The following is a 20,214-nucleotide window of genomic DNA, read 5'->3' as shown; positions in this document are numbered from 1 at the left end:
GAGCCCTGGGTGGGAGACAAGGAAATGTTGGTCTCCAAAGGCAAGAGGCTGGAAGGAGAAAGGAAGGTGAGAGCTGGAAGGGCTGCTACCTTCTGTGGGTGGTGGGGACTGAGAATTGCCTTTAGGAGAAGACTCCATATTTTACAGGATTTGTTTGTATTTTTTGTAGCTTTCATTTTTCTGTATTGTGAAAAACTTTAATAAAATTCTTATTTTTTAAAAAACACCCCTCCTGTCACTTTCCTGATAAAGGAAAGGGCAACCAAGGAGGTTTCAATGCCAAAACTGGGCCCGCAGTCAGAACAACTCTGAGCATGACAAAGCTCTTCCTTGTTCTTACAAATGCCCAAAAGGTTCTTTGGATTTTAGTGTCTGTTATATATGTCGGCATTATGCTGAATATATCATCAATTTAAACAAATGTTCATGAACTCGTTATCCAAAGGCACATTTGTTGTCAACTAACTAAAATTTTGTAAGTTGCTTTTCTGCTTCCTTTATAGACGTCAGCTCTAACTTTTTCTCCACCACCAGTGATTATACAATGAGAGAATATGAACAGACCATTGAGGTCCCTGCCTCCTACTACGGGCCCCACCTTTGTTTCCCCCTCACTGTTGCTGACACTGATGTTCTTCTTCAGGCTTTCAAGCACCGACAGGCAAGCTCAGACCAATGGTTAAATGGATTTCCCTTTTATTTTTATGGTCTCTCTAAAAGTGTCAGCTGATAATCGTAAGGGCATCTTAGACACCATTAAGACAGCAGGGCGTGGAAGGCTAACGTGCATCATGGTGGGGGAAAAGGAATTTGTAAGCACTTCATATGCGCATATTGAAAGAGATGAACAATGGTGCATTTAGTTATTTACCAAAATAATGGTATGCCAGTTTTCCAAATGTTCAAAGGAGCTTACATTGAAAACAATTACAAGAAAGCACATGTAATAGCAGAAGCAAAACTGAGGAGTGGAGATGAAGTATTACTGAGGGGTCTTTTGTTAGGGGGTTGTTGCTATTTTTGAGACTAATTTTTTGTATCTTTCTTTTAGTTCTTATTATGATTTATGTGGGCATTGTTTAATTTGATTGTGCACTTTTTGATGTTTTACTTATTATTTATTACTACTTTTGCTAGGTTTGTAATTATGTAGTTTTTTCATATAGCTGCCTTGAGCATGGTTTTAATCAGGCATCCCCAAACCCGGCCGTCCAGATGTTTTGGGACTACAACTCCCATCATCCCTAGCTATCAGGACCAGTGGTCAGGGATGATGGGAATTGTAGTCTCAAAACAGCTGAAAGGCCGAGTTTGGGGGTGCCTGGCTTTAATCATGGAAAGGTGGCATATAGATAAAATTATGTATGTATGTATTCTGCCTGGATAGCTCAGTGAGTTAGAGTATGGTGCTGATAATGCCAAAGTTGCAGGTTCGAACATCGTATGGAACACCTGCATATTCCTGCATTGCAAGGGGTTGGCCTAGATGATCCTCAGGGTCGCTTCCAACTCTACAATTCTGTGATCCTCTTAAACACAACAGACCTCAACTGACAGCTTTGCGAAAAAGGTTGCTCTGCCAGCCCTGTTCCTTTTGAAAGGCTGTTTATTCACCCCAATACATTCATCAGAGAAGAAAACATAATTCCTTCCACTGCCTCGCTTTTTTAGCAATTGCTTAGTCATTGTTGGCACTTGCTGCTCTTGAGAGCATTTGGCGCAGGAGACTCACACAGCCCTATGCTTTCCATTTCTTTAGCTATAATGGGATATGGTTTAATTTGAAAAACGGACATTGCAAAGCTGGATATCCCATCCCATGGCATTTCTGCTTCCCTTGATCTGTTGGCCACTAAAACTGAACCCCGCAGTCTCTGGGTATACCTGCTGCTGTTCTGGTAATATCGAGAAGCGCATTAAAACAATAGGGCCAGCGGGATACATTACTGAACATAGGAAGTTGGCTTATGTTGAGCCAGACCAGTGGTCCATCTAGCTCAGTGTATACACTGACTGGCAGCAGCTCTCTAGGGTTTCAAATGGGGGATATTCCCAGCTCTGCTTGGGGATGCTGGGAGTTGAACCTGGGATCTTTTGCAAGCAAAGTGGATGCTGTACCACAGAGCTACATCCCTTACACAGACTTACAACCCAATATTGAAAGTATGATCCCTGCCTTGCTTGCCTTTTTCCACCTGACCTGGGAGGGTGGGGCCTGGACTGACTCCAGCTACAAAAGCTGAGGCTGCTGTAGAGGCCAGAGGCCATCTTGGCTGTGAGTCCTGGAAGGCCTGCTCCTTGCCTTGCTGGCTCCCTGCCCCCTTGCCTGGCTGAGGAAGGCAGTGGCCTGACTGACTGACTCCAGCTATGAAAGCTGAGGCTGAGTTTTGCTTAGGGGTTTCTGTTTCTCTTATTGATATCAATTTTTTGTATCTTTGTTTTAGATATTATGATTTATGTGGCATTTGTTCAATTCGGTTGTGTGCTTTTTGATGTGTTTTATTCCATGTTTAAGCTACTTTTGTTATGTGTGAAGTCATGTAAATCTTTTCATGTTGTAAGCCACCTTGAGCATGGTTTTACCTAGGGAAAGGTGGCATACAAATAAAATGATGAGTCTTAATATATTATGGGCACCAACGCTGCTATTGCATTAGAGATGTCCCCCATCTCCATGCTCATCTGTGCAGTGACGATCCCCCAAGTCTGCAGTCATGACTGGAAAATGTTTGTCATGCTGACAAGAACTGTGTGCAAGCACAAAGCTCACTGGGTTTTGGTGATGGAGTTCTTTCAGTGACTCTCTGTAATATATCATTTAGAGCCAGTGTGGTGTAGTGGTTAAGAGCAATAGACTCGTAATCTGGGGAACTCGGTTTGCTTCCCCGCTCCTCCACATGCAGCTGCTGGGTAACCTTGGGCTAGTCACACTTCTTTGAAGTCTCTCAGCCTCACTCACCTCACAGAGTGTTTGTTGTGGGGGAGGAAGGGAAAGGAGAATGTTAGCTGCTTTGAGACTCCTTCGGGTAGTGATAAAGCGGGATATCAAATCCAAACTCCTCTTCCTCCTCTTCTTCTTCTTCTTCTTCTTCTTGCATGACTCCATACAGCACCTCCACGCCCGATACGTTCTTCAGCTGCTACATGAGACCAGGAAGGTCCTTCAGCAGATGCCAAACATCACACACCTCTCCACCTCTTATACCAAGGAAATAACCATCTGTGGTGAGTTCTCCTTAAGAGAAATGTGGCACCGGGTTGATATCTAAAGTATATTGTGAATCTGTAGGACTGTCTAGCATTTGTGGTTGCAGGCCCAGACGCTGTAGGGCCAAGGCAATATGTAGGTGCAATAAACACAGGACAACCAAAAGGAGATTTAAGCAGGCCACAGCTTTATTGATTACAGGTGTCAGCAGGTTTGGGCGTAAACATTGGATGTGTATCCTGACTCAACCAGCCTGCCTACTGGTTGATTTTTGGCAGGGATAACCAAGGTTAAGGGTCGCCCTATGGCATACATCAAATTGGGGTGAACCCCCTCCCCGCAACCACCATTTTGAGGGTGCTATGGCCCATCAGCCCCTGTCTGTGCATCCGGACAGAAATGAACCCCTCCCCCAGCTACGCCTAAAGTAAGCCTTAACCCACCTTGGCCAGGCCAGACCACAACTCCCCACCAGCCAGTAGTAAGTGGTCTTTATAGCTGCCATTGGAATGTTACACTTCCCCAACCCCCTCGCAGTACAAATCCTTCCTGTCTTCCCTTTATTATTGGGGGTGGGGGGTGGTGGAAGGCTGATGACTCATCGCCTGGCATTTTTAAAGTAAGCCGAACACTTCCTCCCACTTTTTCCCCCTGTCAGATGTTGCTGGGTGAGTCAGTGACTAAATCTGGCAAACTTTTAAGAAAAGAGCTGCTTTTCCATCTGTAAAATGCTACTTTGTGTGGTAAATAATTCCTTTCACCTCTTGCCTTCCCGCAAGTGCTTCAACAAACGGTTCGTGAACATGATCATGATAGAAGAAAATCCCAGTTCATTGATACTTCTTCTGAGGGACACACACCCATATCCACACTGTGATGAAAATGAGCAAACCAATGATGCATTCTCTCTCTCTCTCTCTCTCTCTCTCTCTCTCTCTCTCTCTCTCTCTCCCCCCCCCCCCATATATGGATGTCTCAGTGGGGAAATGTTATGCAGTCTTTGTTCTGAGGGGGTGTATATATATATAGAGAGAGAGGCCGAACATTAAAGTGCATGTTCTTTCTCTCATGCAGAAATTCAGAAAGCAATCTTCTTTTTTATTTTAGTGTTTGATTGAAAGTATTTCAGTTGAACAAAAGAAAAGAAAAAGAAAAGGTGCATAAAAAGAGAAAGTAAAGTATGTATCACTAATATATGCAAACAACTACAAATTCATATGTGGTTGTCTAGTATATGGGTATATGTATTATAAGCAATCTTCCTTTTCTTAAGAAGAAAAACCACAGAGTGAAACTGGAGGCAAAATGTTTTGTCCTGAGCTTTGGGGATCCATTTGGAGCCCAAATAAAATTGCTTTGTGGCTCTGGATCACCAATTGGCCACCTGCATAAAGAGTCAGCTAAAGATGGCAACATCTAAGTGCCTCTCAGTCATCTGGCCTTGATTACACTGCCATACATGGGTGAATGGATGGGATTGGACTTCCTGGATTTGCTTGAGGAGACCCACTTGCAAGACAGCACTAAATGGTTACTAGTAATAATTAGTCTCTCTCTTCAAATCAAGAGAAGACGCGCACACAAAATAAATTAATTATACTGCTGCAGGTGCAGAGAGAAACCAAATTTTAATAAAAGATGCTTCAAGCATTCAATGCAGTAATAGATAAGATATCTTTTATTTACAGGTTTATACCATTGAATGAGCTTTAGTAAGCAAGAACAAAATATCCTTAGACTTCTACACACACACACGTATGTGTGTGTATGTGTGGCCTTGATAATCAATGTACATACATCCTCCAATGGGTGTCCTCATTTGCACAATTGAAAGAGCATCTGAGAGATTTTTTGATGTGTCCTTCAAGCAAATAATAGTCTTCATGCTCAAAACATCCTTAATGACAGATGAAAGTGTATTTTTTTACTGAAGTTTGAGCCAAAATGTTGATTGCCACAAAACGAGATCTATATCACTTCCGTCAAATCCTTTTTAACTTTCTACATTGAAACAGGCATTAAATATTCATCTGGTTCATGTGTTGCATATGTGAGAGTTCCTTTAATGAGCGTCATTTAAACCCCACTAAATCCAAATCCAATTTATTATTTCATAGTAATATTTGTTGGGCTTGGTCTTAAAGGGCTTAATATGTTCCATATTACGAAACTAATGTCCACCCCCCCTTTCTATTTTAAAGTCCTAAAATAGCTTCTTCCCATTTTAAATTCCTTTAAGACTCCTTTCCATTTTCAATATGACCCCCCTCCCTCTTGTGAGCTTTCTCACCCTGGTCATATTTGCCTAGAAAAGAGCAGTGTAGTGTTTAGGATTCACTTGCATCATCACCAACAACTCAAGTGTGAGTGTTAACTAGTATACTAAACAAAAATTTTAAAAATTACATTTGTTGTTCTCCTCATTTTTGCCTCTGACCCTGACCACCATTTCCATGTGGCACTCGAAAGGTTGCCCACCAAGGAATGTAGCCCTCAGGGTGAAAAGGATTTTATACAGTGGTACCTCGGGTTAAGTACTTAATTCGTTCCGGATGTCGGTTCTTAACCTGAAACTGTTCTTAACCTGAAGCACCACTTTAGCTAATGGGGCCTCCTGCTGCCACCGTGCCGCCGGAGCCCAATTTCTATTCTTATCCTGAAGCAAAGTTCTTAACCTGAAGCACTATTTCTGGGTTATTGGAGTGTGTAACCTGAAGCGTATGTAACCCGAGGTACCACTGTAATCTTGTTCTTCAAATAGCAGTTTGAGAGGGACCATTAAGCCTCGGCTGCTTCCTCATACATTCCTTGTTGCTTCCAACACAGCTTCCCAATGCTTTTGGGCAGTGGGTGAGCAGTTAAGCAGTTGCACCTGCTATGTTTCATATTATGGTTTCATACATATGTGTGCATAGTTTCACAAAATGTCTACTGTAAGCAGCTGGTACACAGAGAATGCAAAATGCTCCCCTGAGGAATCGGATTCAAGAGTTGACCACCATGCAGTTAGTGCTTCATACCATTGCTTTACAACACTTCTAAACATGCATGAGCTCTAGGAAAAAATAATCACTGTTTGCTTCCAGTCTTGCGTATTCTACCTGCCCAATTGGTGGTCCCATGGCATGACTGTGAACGTTTGTGTTCTTTCTAGGCGATCTTCATGGAAAGCTTGATGACCTTTTGCTGATTTTTTACAAAGTAAGTAAATTTGGCGTTGCTGTTTCCTAACGGTGCCTCAACGCTGCTGGATTCCGTTAGCAACTGTGTGTGTGTATATATATAGAGAGATCACCAGCACTTTGTGGTATCAATTTTTGGCCTATGGCCATCTTTCCGTTCTCCACACTCAGTTAATCAGGACTGAATGTCGACTGAAGGGCACAATCTGCAGGAGACTGGAGGGTATCCAACCTCAACGACGATACTCCTTGCAATTTTTGTGAAGTATAAACGAAGTTGGGGGGGGGGGAGGCGGGAATCTCCCAAAGCCTCAGGTGATCTGTTGTTCAAACTGTTCATGAGGGACAGAAGCTTAACCTTATCCAGGCTGTGTAGCATGATCTCCATTGGGAGCTTTCAGGGAAGACAACTTCCCCAAACTCTCTGATAATAACATATGTATCATATTGCTACTGCCCTCTAAGCATGGTGTATTGATGGACTGCCCACTAGAGTTTATAGTCCCAGATTCAGATTACAGTGTGGCTTGTATTTCTTTCATTTTGCTTCCTCAAATTGCACCATGTACAAGCCGACGCTGCCTTTGGAGGGGATGGGGAAGGGTGGGTGGGAAATAGCTAAAGGCCGTAAGTGATGACCCTAACATGGTCTGAAGCCAGTTAAACTAGATAACATGCCTTTAATGCTTTTTAATGGCTTCTCTTAAGAATAACACCTTGGCTTAATTAAAGTAGGCAGTTTGGAGACACTTCCATTCACTGCACTAATCATTGTTAAATGATGCCGTTTCCCATCATGTTCCTCAAAAAAGAACCCCAAACCCGTAATATTTTAAATTGCCAGTTGCTAAATTAGCCTGTGTTAAATTGATTCTATGCATATAGACATCCTGGAGCAGAATTAAAAGGCAGATTGACAAAGGGAGCTAATTAAGCGCAAACCCAGAAGGCACTCTAATGAGGCAGTGGCAGCAGCAGCCCCCTGTTCCACTCACCATTGGAAAGCTGTCTTCACTCTGGTTGCCTGCTGCTATGGATTTTCATTTCATCCCCAGCCTCGGAAAGGGCATTAGCAAAAGCCAGGGAAGTGTTCGAGGAAAGCAAGGGGAAGCAAGCATGCTGTATAATATATTGTATTTTGAAGTAAATTGGATTTTCACATTTGAAATGTAAATGCAATGTCAAATGTAAAGGTGTATTAAGAGCTGGCACTGCAAAAAAAGAAGAAGCTTTCCAGGCTACATAAATGTTGATTGCAGGCATTTTGAGAACCTGCTAAAATTCATTTGACAAAATTTCATTCTACTGCTCCTCCTTGGACTTCTGGGCGGCTTATGATATATATGACGTCTAGGCAGGGGGCAGAGCAATTGGAACAGAGTTAGATACTTTGCATGACTAGGGCTCAGCTTCATCAACATTCCCTTCCTTTCAGCCTCAGATTTGTCTATGATCATTATGGGAGATTGGAAGAGGAGCCCAAAGAACCACGGCAGTGTAGTGGTTTGAGCAGTGTGGCTACATCCAAGCCCAGGGGCCTGAGATGTATACACACACACACACACACACACACACACACACACAGCAAATGTTTCCAGCTTCTCCTACTAATTTTGGCAGCAGCAGAGCATCCTCCCTCCCACTAAAAATGTGGACACAAAATCCTTCCCTCCCCAGCAATCAGATCAATCACTTTATGAGTGAGGGAGAAAAATCAGATCAGCTGAGGAAGGGAGGCTCCCCTGTATGTGTGTTGATGACTGTGTGTGTGCAGGAGTGTGTGGGGTGGCTACATACACTTTTTGTCAGACCACCCATGGGCCCACAGACCCTGGAAGTATAACTCAAAAAGGTTCATCACTGCTTGGTTTAGAGTATTGGACCAGGGTTTAAATGTTCACACAACTGCACAGCTCACTGGATGGATGACCGTGTACCAGCCATTCACCCTCTTAGCTTAACCTACCTCCTATGGATCTTGTGATGATAAAATTGGGGGACACAGGGAAGAAGAACGTATGCTGACTTGAACTCCTTGGTCATAGGGTAGATGCACATCTAACCATTGTTTTCCACATTTGGTTAGGACAAGCATAATAAAGAATTCCTAAATGGTTCATATGAAAGTAATATAAAATGAATAGTTTTATGAACTGTGCGGACATGGCAGCTCAAGGTGAACATAAGTAAAACCATCCCTGGTGTCCTCCGTCTGTCACCAAGGACTTGATGCTCACCTGGGCACAGGTGCAGCTACTAATGTGATATGGCAGTACTACAAAAGAGATGTTGTCATCAGTGAGGAGGTGAGGCCACCTACAGCTCTGCATTGCCCTGTTGACTGGCCGACTCTTGTTTTGCGATAATTAATATCTGTTGTACTTGCACATGTTGTTGTCGTTTTTCTTCTTCTACAGAATGGACTTCCTTCAGAGGAAAACCCCTACATTTTTAATGGGGATTTTGTGGACAGAGGGAAAAATTCCATAGAAATACTCATAATCCTGTTTGCCTTTCTACTCGTCTACCCTAACCACTTGCACTTGAACCGAGGAAACCATGAGGACCATATCATGAATCTTAGGTATCACCATTGTTCAGCTAGCTAGCTAGATATATTATCTTTCATTCGCCTAATCTACATATGTTGTCTTCCCAAAGCCTCCAGTTGAAACAGTTGATCTGATAACTGAGAGATGCCCTTGTAATTTTTGCTCAGATTTCAGATCAGTAGGTACTGTCTATGAGCTCCCTCTACACGTGTTACTGTAGCTTAGTATAAAGGAAAGTAAGAATCGAATTATTGTGCATTTTGGTTAGAATTTGGGCTCCGTTTACTCTTTAGAAATGGTCTTGGCATCTGAAGGTTGTGGCAGCATTATATTTAAATTAAGGCAGAAGCACTGTGTTATTTTATGGTTCAGCATTTCAATATACAGAAATACTGGAAAAGAAAACCTTATTTTTTATTTCTTTTGCTTTAGATAAGAGGTGGGAAGGAAGGAGCTTGGAACATAATGGTAGATCTCTGTAGCATTTCAGCAAGGACTCTTAAGTTAATTTACTGTGGCAACAACAAAATTAATCCGCCCACCACATCCCTGGCTCTATCTTATACTGCTGAAAGTAGATCCCACAAGCCTGAAATCGGCTCACCCCTGTTTCAAACCATGCACTGGACAAAAACTTTCTACCGGAGTTAAATGTACCAGAGTATGGGAAAGTTCCTTGATGCATACTGATAAAATAAGTGGGAAATCTGTATCTGGGGTGCAGATACAGAAATACGCAACAGAAATATCCTACAATTCAAATCTCTGATTTCTGTTGTCTTGCTATACTCTGGTAATGATAATGGATCTCCCCTCTGTTATAAACCTATAATATGGAAGAAAGAATTATCTCTTACATATAGGTACATAGAGAGTGTGATCCACTATTGAAATAACCTTTAACTTGTTTCAGATATGGTTTCACAAAAGAAGTTATGAAGAAGTATCAGGTAAATATTTGGCTGTTTTTGGTAGTGGCATCAGGTTAGCAACCTCACCTTTTAGCTAAGTGATACAAACTGCATTCCTTGCATTTCAAAGCCCTAAGTTAATTTTATGGACCTTAGTTCTGTAAAGAATACTGAACTCAGAGATGTTTTAAGCATTACCCATAAGTAAGTATGGGAAGTAAATTGAATTCTGTTTGCATTTAATGGTGAACTTACCCAGTTTACATTTTCTGAAACAATATGTGAACTGAAACTCAGCAATCCTTCAAAATTCACACGTTCTTGACTTTTGCTATACAGTTGTCCAGCCAAGTAATGTGTACAAAAATGCATATACTAGTGTAATGTGTGTGTGTGTGTACATGCATATATTAGTGAATATAACATGCAAAAGTGCATTAAAATAGGGAAATTTGTATATCAAGTAAAATATGTATATTATGCAAAATTGCAGACAAATGTATATTAGGGAAAAAATTGCACTAAAATGATGAATTTTCATGAGGACTTAAAAAAATGAATGTGGAAATGTAGAGTATTGAACTTAAGAATGGAAAAGTCAGAAACAGAGAGAAACCAAAAGTGGTAGATTCATTCATCCCTACTCACAAGAACCCCTTTATTTCCCCCCATGTGCTCAGCGGTGTAGCTAGCTGCTTGAGTACCTGGTGGGCAGGCTAAGGCAACTCGGAAATGGGGCAAGCATAGATTTACAAATAGTTTTCATTTCATTATTTTATGGCTTTGAGAAACCACCCATGAAGCACATCAATTTGCTGTTATTTCAGGGACCTTCTGATTGTTACCTAATCGCCTTTATTTTCACTTCATAGTGCTATGGAACAGCAATTTTACATCTTCTGGAAGATGTCTATAGCTGGCTTCCTCTTGCAACTATAATTGACAGCAAAGTTCTTATTTTACACGGAGGGATATCGGACACTACTGATTTGAATTTCCTTAATTTATTTCAGAGAAACAAGGTAAGGTGTTAAACTCGCAAGACACTCTTTTTCTTTAGTTCTGCTCTTTTTGGCTCCAATCCATCTCACCAACACACAAATGCTATTGAAATCAATGAGAATTAACCTTGTTAACCTCTTAACTCTTTAACGTAAACATGTCATTAGCATTTTGAAAATTTAAAGGAGTAAACTAGCAAAACACAACGAATTAAAAAATGCCTTAGTTTGTTGCATTATGTGGCCCTAGTACATACTTTCTCTAGGCCATACCTTAAGGCTAATAGTCACCTTAACAATGCTTTAAGGGGTTAACCGTGATTTTTAGTCCAGTTGCATAATGACAAGAACTGTGGCTTGGCTCCATCATGCTGCACTGCGCAGCGCCAAGTTATCCATGCCTTACCCCTCTCCTTCCAGTACAAACCAGCAACATACTGTATTTGGAAGCTGGGAGGGCAGTGGTGCTTCGCCTCTGAAGCCCCAAGGACTGGCACTGCCTGGGGGGAGAAGCAGTGCTGCAGCAATAGCCTCCCAGCAATGAGATTGCTGTCACTTACTGGGGAGGTGTGGAAAAGGGGCAAGGTGGCAAGAAGGTCTGGGCTGCATCAGCAGAGAAAATCCAGTGCTCATATCGTTGTCCCTGCAACCCTGGTCTCACTGCTGCTTCCCTCCTTCCAGTAACTGGGAGTGGCGCCCCTGCCAGGAGACTATTGCTGCCTCACCAGGTGAGCTGCTCCACTCCTTGACCGTTGGCCAAAGTTCATTAAAGATAACACACTTTCAGGGCTAAGGTAATTTACTTTTGTGCAGGTCTCCATTGTGGTCAACACTTGTTTATGAATTGCTTCTCACCTATACCTGGTAGATCAGCTACTATATTTTCACTTTCATGGTCAGAATTCAGCAATATGCCTGTGCTGATCTAGACCAATAAATGGCAATCATTCATTTTGTCTTTATAGTTGAAATCTGTGCTGAGGCCAGTGAAGTCAAATGCAGAGACAGTCTGTAAGCCACGTGGAGCTAGTCTTGTAGAAACCTGTTCCCACCGGACGGAGGCCACGAAGTCCCTTTCCGGGCAGGACATCTCTCTCAAAGAGGCCACGAGGTCCACATCAGCACCTAGCAAGAGAAGGCGATACAGTAGGGATGTGTCTGATGGCAAAGAGCATCTTGGCAACCTTCCTGGCAGAGGCAGTTCTCGTCTCCTTCCGGAGGTGCAATATCTTAAGCCTGGCACTGTTACCACACCGAACACATCCTCAGAATTAACAACAAAGGAGTGGAAGCAAGTATGCCAAAGCTGTATATAAGAGTCTTTCCCCTCCTCCACAAATATTGGCTATTAAAATGTTAACATTTGAGAAATAATTTTAAAAACAAACCAACTCGGAAACAAGCTTTTGAGATAATGTAATGGGCATGCTAATTACTTTAATATCAAATTATAGTTGCTAGAAGCTTGCAGACAAAACAAAATGGCTGGTTTGTCAAGTCAGTATGTGAGCGCTTAAATGAACACCCATTCATGCTTTGAGGATGATGTTGGGCTGAATCAAAAGGGTATAAGGGTCTGAGTTCCTTCACAGAATGGGTTCTCCAATGGTATACTCTATAGGTGTGCTCCCCCTCTCTCATCATGTGAGGGGTGATTGTTTGAACACCCCTTATATAAAACACAGTCTGAGTTTAGTATTCCCCCTGCCCTCACCCTCAATCCTCTTTCATCTACCTTTGCCTTTTTGCAATACCATGCCTATTTGAATACTTCCTTTAGCTCCCTTGCCTCAGGGCTCCTTGCACTTTAGTTTCCTTGCCACCTGGAATCCCTTCTCAGATACCAAGGCACTTCCTGACCATCACTGTTGAGATCCAGTCACATGTTGGCAAATTAAGGCTGCACAACAAACTGCCTTCCCCAAGAGATCAGAATTTTTGCAATAAGGAAAATACTGTAGTGGGAAAGGCCCTTGTTTTGATGTAAGGTCATCTAATCTCCCCACATACAAACTAGAACGAATGTTTATTAAATTTCCAGTGTTGTCTAATCTTCCTATGAACAAATTAGGACATATGCTCAGCAAACAGGTTTGTCTTGATGCCCCCCTCAGGCAACCTCCCCCAAATCCAAAGACTTTGTGAGGTTTAACTGCAGCCAAACAGATATCTTTTCCTTTCCCTCAGAGAGACTGAACTGCAAACATTCCTTATGTGAGCCAACATTCTGTGCCACCATACCAACTTACCTATTCAGTGTCATAAGGTTTCACCACAACTAGTACAATAAAATTATATTGTTTTGAACTAAACCCAGTTAGGATCCTCACATCCCAATGATTCATATTTCTTTCTAAGGATTTTATTCAACATAGTGCTGTCACAGCAAGGGCTTCCAATAGGGCGATGGGACTTTCCAGTCTTAGGGGTTCCCCCAAGCCTCTGGAGTAGATTTGGGGAGTGTATGGGGAGAGGAAGGGGAGGGAGTCCCATTACATGCTGTGCTGGGATGACCTTGTAGATACCTGCCAAATTCTGCTTTTTATTATTTACATTATTCCAGCGATGGATGGTCACTAGCTTTTTGTTTAATTGCTATTGAAAGGTGGTGGATATTCTCTGGAGTGATCCGAAACATCAGAATGGATGCACACCAAACAAATTTCGAGGAGGAGGTTGTTACTTTGGACCAGATGTTACTGCCAGGTTGCTAAGACGTTATAACTTGAAAATGCTCATCCGGTCTCACGAATGCAAACAGGATGGGTATGAGATCAGTCATAATGGAAAGGTAACCAGAAATTTACAGATTAAATTTCAGAGTCTTGACAGCTTCATTTATTGTAAGTCTCTGGGCTTTTCTGAGTAAGGCAGGAGCTTCAGTCTGCCAGATACAAGTCACTAACCATATTTGTGTGGTACTTTTGATCAGCACAGAGTCTTTGTTGTCTACTAGGCCCCATCTGCAGTATACATTGAAGGCAGTATTATACCATTTGACTTCCCCCTAAATAATTCTGGGAACTGTAGTTTAAGGGTGCTGAGAGTTGCCATAACCTATCCATTCTTAAGAAAATCAGCCCTGAATGCACACTGGAAGGGCAGATCCTGAAGCTGAGGCTCTAATTCTTTGGCCACCTCATGAGAAGAGAAGACTCCCTGGAAAAGACCCTGATGTTGGGAAAGATTGAGGGCACAAGGAGAAGGGGACAAGATGGTTGGATAGTGTCCTTGAAGCTACTAACATGAGTTTGACCAAACTGCGGGATGCAGTGGAAGACAGGCGTGCCTGGCGTGCTCTGGTCCATGGGGTCACGAAGAGCCGGACACAACTAAACAACAACAACAAATAAATAAATAAATAAAATTGTTGAGGACAAATGTAGGTGTGGAACTTGCCCTTGAACTCAGTAGATGAGCTGTGCATGTTTATCACATGGAGTTTCTGCTGGACTGTTTTCTTCAGTGTCCTAGAGAAAGACAATGTGCCCAGTACTTGAATTAAGGTTTTGTTTTGTTTTGTTAAAGCCTGTTGCACAAAGAGACTCATGACCCTGGATGTAATCTCGAATACAAAGAACATTTCAGTTTCCTAGTATCAGCCATGGAAAGGGTGTTTTCATTCACAATATTAGCCTTTGTCATACTTACACATATTGCTTCGTTCAGTCTACAACTTGTTTAAAATCTTGCCAGATCAAGCTTGAAATCCTCATTACTTAAACTGCATTTTTGTTTCCTTTTAAAAAACCAGGTTATCACTATTTTTTCTGCTTCAAACTACTATGCAGAGGGAAGTAATCGCGGTGCTTACATCAAACTAAACCCAGATCTGATCCCTCGTTTTGTTCAGTATCAAGTCAGCAAATCGACACGCAAAGAGACGCTTCATCAGAGGTAGGATAAGGAGGACACACATATTAGTTTTTAAAGATTTATGAACAGAACTGAAAATGCAAAACTGTCCCCAAGGCTCTGGTCCACCACCAGTGGTCTCTGAGCTTCATTCATGGCAGCTGGTGTTGATTTGTGGTTGAAGATGGGAGACAGCACATCCATCATATTAAATAGTCAAATTTATTTTTAACTGTATGGTTAGTGCTACTTTTATTTATTTTTTGCATTTTTTGCATTACAATCTGAATTCTATGGAATTGCAATTTATACAATGGGCAGAAAAACCATTAAATGGTCTGCCAAGACCCTCAGCAGTTTTAAAGCAGTTCATGGTTTGGGAGCAACTCTTCCAAAGTAAAGGAATTTGACGGAGGAAGTTAGTAAATGCTGAGTTGCTGTTAAACAGCTCAGGAAAGATTTTTTGATTTTTTAACTGTCCATTCTAATCACTTTCTTCCCTTGTAGGGTGACAGCAATTGAGCTGTCTGCTTTGAAGTGCTTGCGAGAGAAACTTTACACACACAAATCGGAACTGATTGCTGCTTTTAGACAGTACGATCCAAATTATACAGGTAACACAATTTGAAAGCAGCACTTCGCAGTTGCTCCATTTCACTGTAATGTAAGTGACTGTATTTATGATGGATTAGTGGGAGATAGAAGGCAAATCAACAGAAAGCAGGGGTTAGAAGCAGATGCATAGAGTTTGTAAGAGAAGGACATAAGCGGCAGGGCCCCCCACCCAAGATTTGCATTTCAGCGATACTAACAATTAGGTAGCTGAGAATGGTGGGTTACATCAAAGGATGTATGACAATGGACAATGCTGCCCAAGACATTCTGCCACTTGAAGTACAATCCAACAATGCTCAACACCACCACCCCCGCACTGAAAGCCAACACCATTCATTTACACCAATTTCTGCCTTCATCTATTCCCTCTCGCCCTGTAATGCTATCTGAAGAAGGTTGTGTCAGGGCTAGTCCTGATGATGAAAACCCAAGCAACTCCTAAAGGTTTTTAATCAGGCAAGAAAATGGCAAACGGGGTTTAATAAGTGGGAAACGATGCACACTGGAGTTCAAAAAGGTTGGTGGGAAACATTTGGACATATATTTGAAGGCTACACACTTTTTTTGATTGGCTACACACTTTTTCTTAGCAGGTAGCCAACTTTTAACATCTGCTGCCAGAAAATAAGGGAAGTAGTCTCTGATAGTAGAGGTTTTGTAATTGTGATTGGAGTTTCCAGATAAGCATCTTTAAAAGAAAAAATCTCTGGGACCGGTATCTTTTAGATAAGTATTGGAAATTGCACAGATGGCATCAGTGAAATAAAGTCTGTCCATCAGCTGAGGGATTGGTGCCCTCTATATGCAATTTAGTCTAATTACATTGACAATCATAGCCAGCTCCAGAATCCACTCTGCTGATCCTGGGAGCTGCAGGATGTTCAGCTTGTGTACATGAATGGAACCCTTTCATGTACACAAGAAAAAATTGGATATTAAGCTACCCTCTTGAATGAGGTGGCAATTCTTGAAGGCCTCAGAGCTCCCCCCATGTGTTTTGCAGTATACATATGCAAGAAAAAGATTGTATTAGAGAATTATTTTTCAGTTTGCAGTGCGATCTTTTGAAGTGAGCAAGTTTCTCGTTAATATCTTATGCATCTCTGATGTAAAAAAATTAGATAATATTATGAACCGTCCCCCTGGCAGGCTCCAATCTGATGTCCTTAAAATAAGTGATTGCTTTGATCTCAAATCATGTTCATCTAGGCATATCAGATGGAATGAATTCTGTTGCAATTCCTCAGCTTGCATTTCAGATGGGTAAGACATTTCTTGTCTTGCATCTTTTAAAAAAAGTTAACTTGCAGGTCTTCACAGAAGGAAAGTATCCCAAGAAAGTCTCTCTGGGCAGTCATGGAGGCTCCCCTGAGCAACATGGGATGGGGATATGCGCGGGATCAGCCAAAATTAGGCTGGGGTTCAAAGATGGTAGGTTAAGGATGTTCGTGGCAGGAAAGTTTGCAGCCTTTTCTCTCCACCGATGTCCCATTCCTTGTTGTTCAGCAACACCCATATGACTCCAGAGAAGGTTCTCAGGGAGATGGTATGGTGAACCAGGACATAAAAATTGCCTTGTGTCTTACCTTGTTAGGATCCAAGCCATTGGGTTTTGCAAATTTTTTTAAATTAACAGTTTTAACATTGTTATTTCAGTGTGCAGAACTCCAGAACTTCTCCTGCAATCATATAATCTATTCTCAGTGTAGTGACTCAATAAGAAATGCATTGTCTCACCTGCTTCCTTTTGACCATAAAATGCTCTTTGTTTATTTGTTTTTGACAGGAAAGATTTCTCCCAGTGAGTGGGCTTCAGCAGTGGAGTCTGTCTTATGTCTCGATCTTCCCTGGAGAACATTGCGTTCACGGCTGGTTTACCTGGACCAGGATGGTAGAGTTGAATACCTTTCATCTTTTGACAATTTTGAAATCCAGCTACCCATCAAAGAGGTGAGATAGTTTAGGAAGCAGCTGACCTTCACAGCCTTGTTAAGATGTTTTACAATAAGATCTTGTAATAGCACTTAATTCTATTTAGATTCTTAACCCGAGGTACTATTTCTGGGTTAGTGGAGTCTGTAACCTGAAGCATCTGTAACCTGAGGTACCACTGTATTCTGATTTCTAATAAAACATTTTTCAGGTCCAGCCATTTTTGGTGGAAACCCTGTGTAGATACAAAGCTGATCTGGAGATTATCTTTAATATGATTGACAAAGATCATTCAGGTATGTTAAAATCCAGTTTCCCAAAGTGATAAACATGGAAGTAAACATAGATAGGGGGAGGGGGAAATTTGAGGGATATTTGTAGCAGCTGCTTGATTTTCATCAATATTAGAAAACAAAAACAGTAGATATGTGTGGGAACAAGGCAACTGAAAACTAGAGACATTTGTTGTCCTCCCTGGCTAGGTATTGTGTACCGATGTACTGATTTGTCCCTCTAGATCAGTGTTCAGCAAACTTTTTCAGCAGGGGGCCAGTCCACTGTCCCTCAAACCTTGTGGGGGACTGGACTATATTTTGAAGGGAAAAAATGAACGAATTCCTATGCCCCACAAATAACTCAGAGATGCATTTTAAATAAAAGGACACACTCTTCTCATGTAAAAACATGCTGATTCCCAGACCATCCGTGGGCCGAGTTGAGAAGGCGATTGGGCCGCATCCGACCCCCAGGCCTTAGTTTGCCTACCCATGCTCTAGATAGAAGGCAGGGATACCATTTAGCCAGGGAATGGGCGGTTCTTCCAGTATTTCAGACCATAAGTGACTATGGCTTTGCTTCTTCTCATGTCCCCATGTTGGTTCTGTACTCTGAGGGCTGGTTCATGGTTGTACTGACCATTGAGACTGATATAGCTAAGTACACACACACTCTCCCATTTCCTGGTCTTAGCCTGTACAGTGATTTGGTTTGGACAGCAATGTGAAAATTTTGGGGCACATCTACACAACAGTTAATTGAAGTAGTCTGTTCATTATCCAGAAAATTTGCGGCCAAGGCTTGTTATAAGATGCCTAGGAGCCCTAAATTCAAGTCCAGAGGCTTCTTACATTTCCAGATTTCATTAACTCTCCAACAGTTATGTGTGTTTGTGTGTGTGTGTGTGTGTGTGTGTGTGTGTGTGTGTGCAGTACTTTCAGTGACATACCCCTTCCTTCCAATTCTTTTTAGGTCTTATCTCTGTTGATGAGTTCCGTCAGACATGGAAGCTCTTCAACTTGCACCTGAGAATCAACGTGGATGATGAATCCATTGACAGCTTAGCCCGTAGCATTGATTTCAACAAAGATGGTAGCATTGACTTCAATGAATTTCTGGAAGCTTTTAATGTGGTCCATAAATTTGAGAATAGGTACAATCACTAAAGAAGCTGAATTCCTAACAAGCCCCTTCCCCCCGCACTGCACATTTGCTTAAAATAAATTGCTGCCTTAATACTGTTAAGTTTGATTGAACAGCATTTCTAGAAAACAGACTGGCTGGGGAAGGCACTACTTTATGATATGTAAGCGTAGCTATTTGGCAGAATGCTGCTAATGCGATGTATAGGCAGATGGAAAAAATATGGTTAAAAACACATATAAACTACGCTGTCCACAATAACTTCTGTAGTGCCATATTAATAATCTCAGGGTTACTCTAATAATGGTTCCTTTAGATGGCTTTTTCATATGCAGTGTTTTCTCTCTTGTGAAACATACAGTTGTGTCAGACAAAAAAATTTAAATCCAGTCATGTTTGTTAATATTTTTTTCCAGTGGGGAAAACTGTCACTGCAGTCCAGACATCCACAGATGCAGCTGAGCCTGGCCTGCTTCCTTTTCAGGGTCAGAATGGGACAAAACTGGTGTGCAGCCAGTGGTGGAGCACCCAGATCTCTAGGTCATTCCCAGAGCTATCCATAAAAGATGATCCCTATTCACCAATGAGTTTTCATGCACAGGTTGCCTGTTGCAATTTGATCCAGGTGAATGATAGTTTGCTGATAAGGAGGCCACTTCCAGATGGCGTATGTATTGATCGTTCATCCTGATTTGTTTGCACAAAGGGTGCAGGGAGGTCATATGACATTGGCTATTTACTGAGTATTCATTCTGATTTGGGAATGTTATGTAATGTTGAATCAAGCGACTGGAAGGCTGGAAGTTCCCACTGTGTTGTGCCTCTAATTTTTGAAACCAATACATCCAAATGTAGCTCAGTTTACCAAAGGGTATCAATATCTTTGTAGAGATTTTGTAAAAGATGGCACTGTTTTCCTCTTAAATCTTAAAAAAAAAACCAGATTCAATGTCCAAATAGATATCTGTTTATTTGTAATTGTATTTGTATATCTGATGTAGCTAAGAACAGTCATAGAATCATCTTTCAGTTAAATCCCAGGGCATGCTTCCTTTCTGAAGTGAAACACATTTAGACCTGGTTAGTGCCTGGAAAAAGACAGCCAAAAAACCCTATATGAGCACCACCTTGGGTTCCCTGATGGAAGAAAGGAGTTACATAATTAGAAAAGAAATACACAAACATCAATCCATACTTGACTCTTAACCCTGTTTATTCCCACCCCAGAGTGTCCGGTTTGTGCACCTATCCAAACTTGACACTGTCCCAAAACAAACTTTTTGCACACTTTGAGGCCTTAAGGTAAAGGCAGCTTGTGGTGTCTGGGCACTCCAGAACTCGCACTGTGCAGCACTGTACACTTTGCGCATGTGTGTGTGTCCCTAACCCGCTTTTCAAAAGGAAGAGACAGGGTGTGTGTTGCTTGTTGAATCAGTGTCTCAGCTTGTATGTAGCCATGTAATTCACCTTCTGTGCCTTTAACCCCTGCCTTGCCTATGTACTGCTCATATTTATGCATTAAAGATTTGGACAGAAACC

The 20,214-nt window shown here is 41.7% G+C and overlaps 1 protein-coding gene across 2 annotated transcripts in view; it reads left to right on the top strand.

The window, feature by feature from the left end:
• The window catches only part of PPEF1 (protein phosphatase with EF-hand domain 1), a 31,740-nt gene extending 11,908 nt beyond the window's left edge, over positions 1-19,832 (top strand). For both annotated transcript variants that reach the window (XM_053387117.1, XM_053387116.1), the window contains 13 exons: positions 504-661; positions 3,111-3,225; positions 6,363-6,409; positions 8,808-8,974; positions 9,856-9,892; positions 10,726-10,875; positions 11,820-12,149; positions 13,460-13,645; positions 14,609-14,751; positions 15,217-15,323; positions 17,111-17,274; positions 17,468-17,552; positions 18,505-19,832. In XM_053387117.1, the coding sequence (XP_053243092.1) occupies positions 504-661; positions 3,111-3,225; positions 6,363-6,409; positions 8,808-8,974; positions 9,856-9,892; positions 10,726-10,875; positions 11,820-12,149; positions 13,460-13,645; positions 14,609-14,751; positions 15,217-15,323; positions 17,111-17,274; positions 17,468-17,552; positions 18,505-18,698 (1,883 nt within the window). In that variant the 3' untranslated portion in view covers positions 18,699-19,832. The remainder of the gene's footprint in view (positions 1-503; positions 662-3,110; positions 3,226-6,362; positions 6,410-8,807; positions 8,975-9,855; positions 9,893-10,725; positions 10,876-11,819; positions 12,150-13,459; positions 13,646-14,608; positions 14,752-15,216; positions 15,324-17,110; positions 17,275-17,467; positions 17,553-18,504) is intronic.
• Positions 19,833-20,214: the final 382 nt, after the last annotated feature.

Source organism: Podarcis raffonei, chromosome 4 (assembly GCF_027172205.1).
Source record: "Podarcis raffonei isolate rPodRaf1 chromosome 4, rPodRaf1.pri, whole genome shotgun sequence".
Classification (NCBI taxonomy): Eukaryota; Metazoa; Chordata; class Lepidosauria; order Squamata; family Lacertidae; genus Podarcis; species Podarcis raffonei.
The sequence above is the reverse complement of the archived record's forward strand: the minus strand, read 5'-3'. Positions and strand labels throughout refer to the sequence as shown.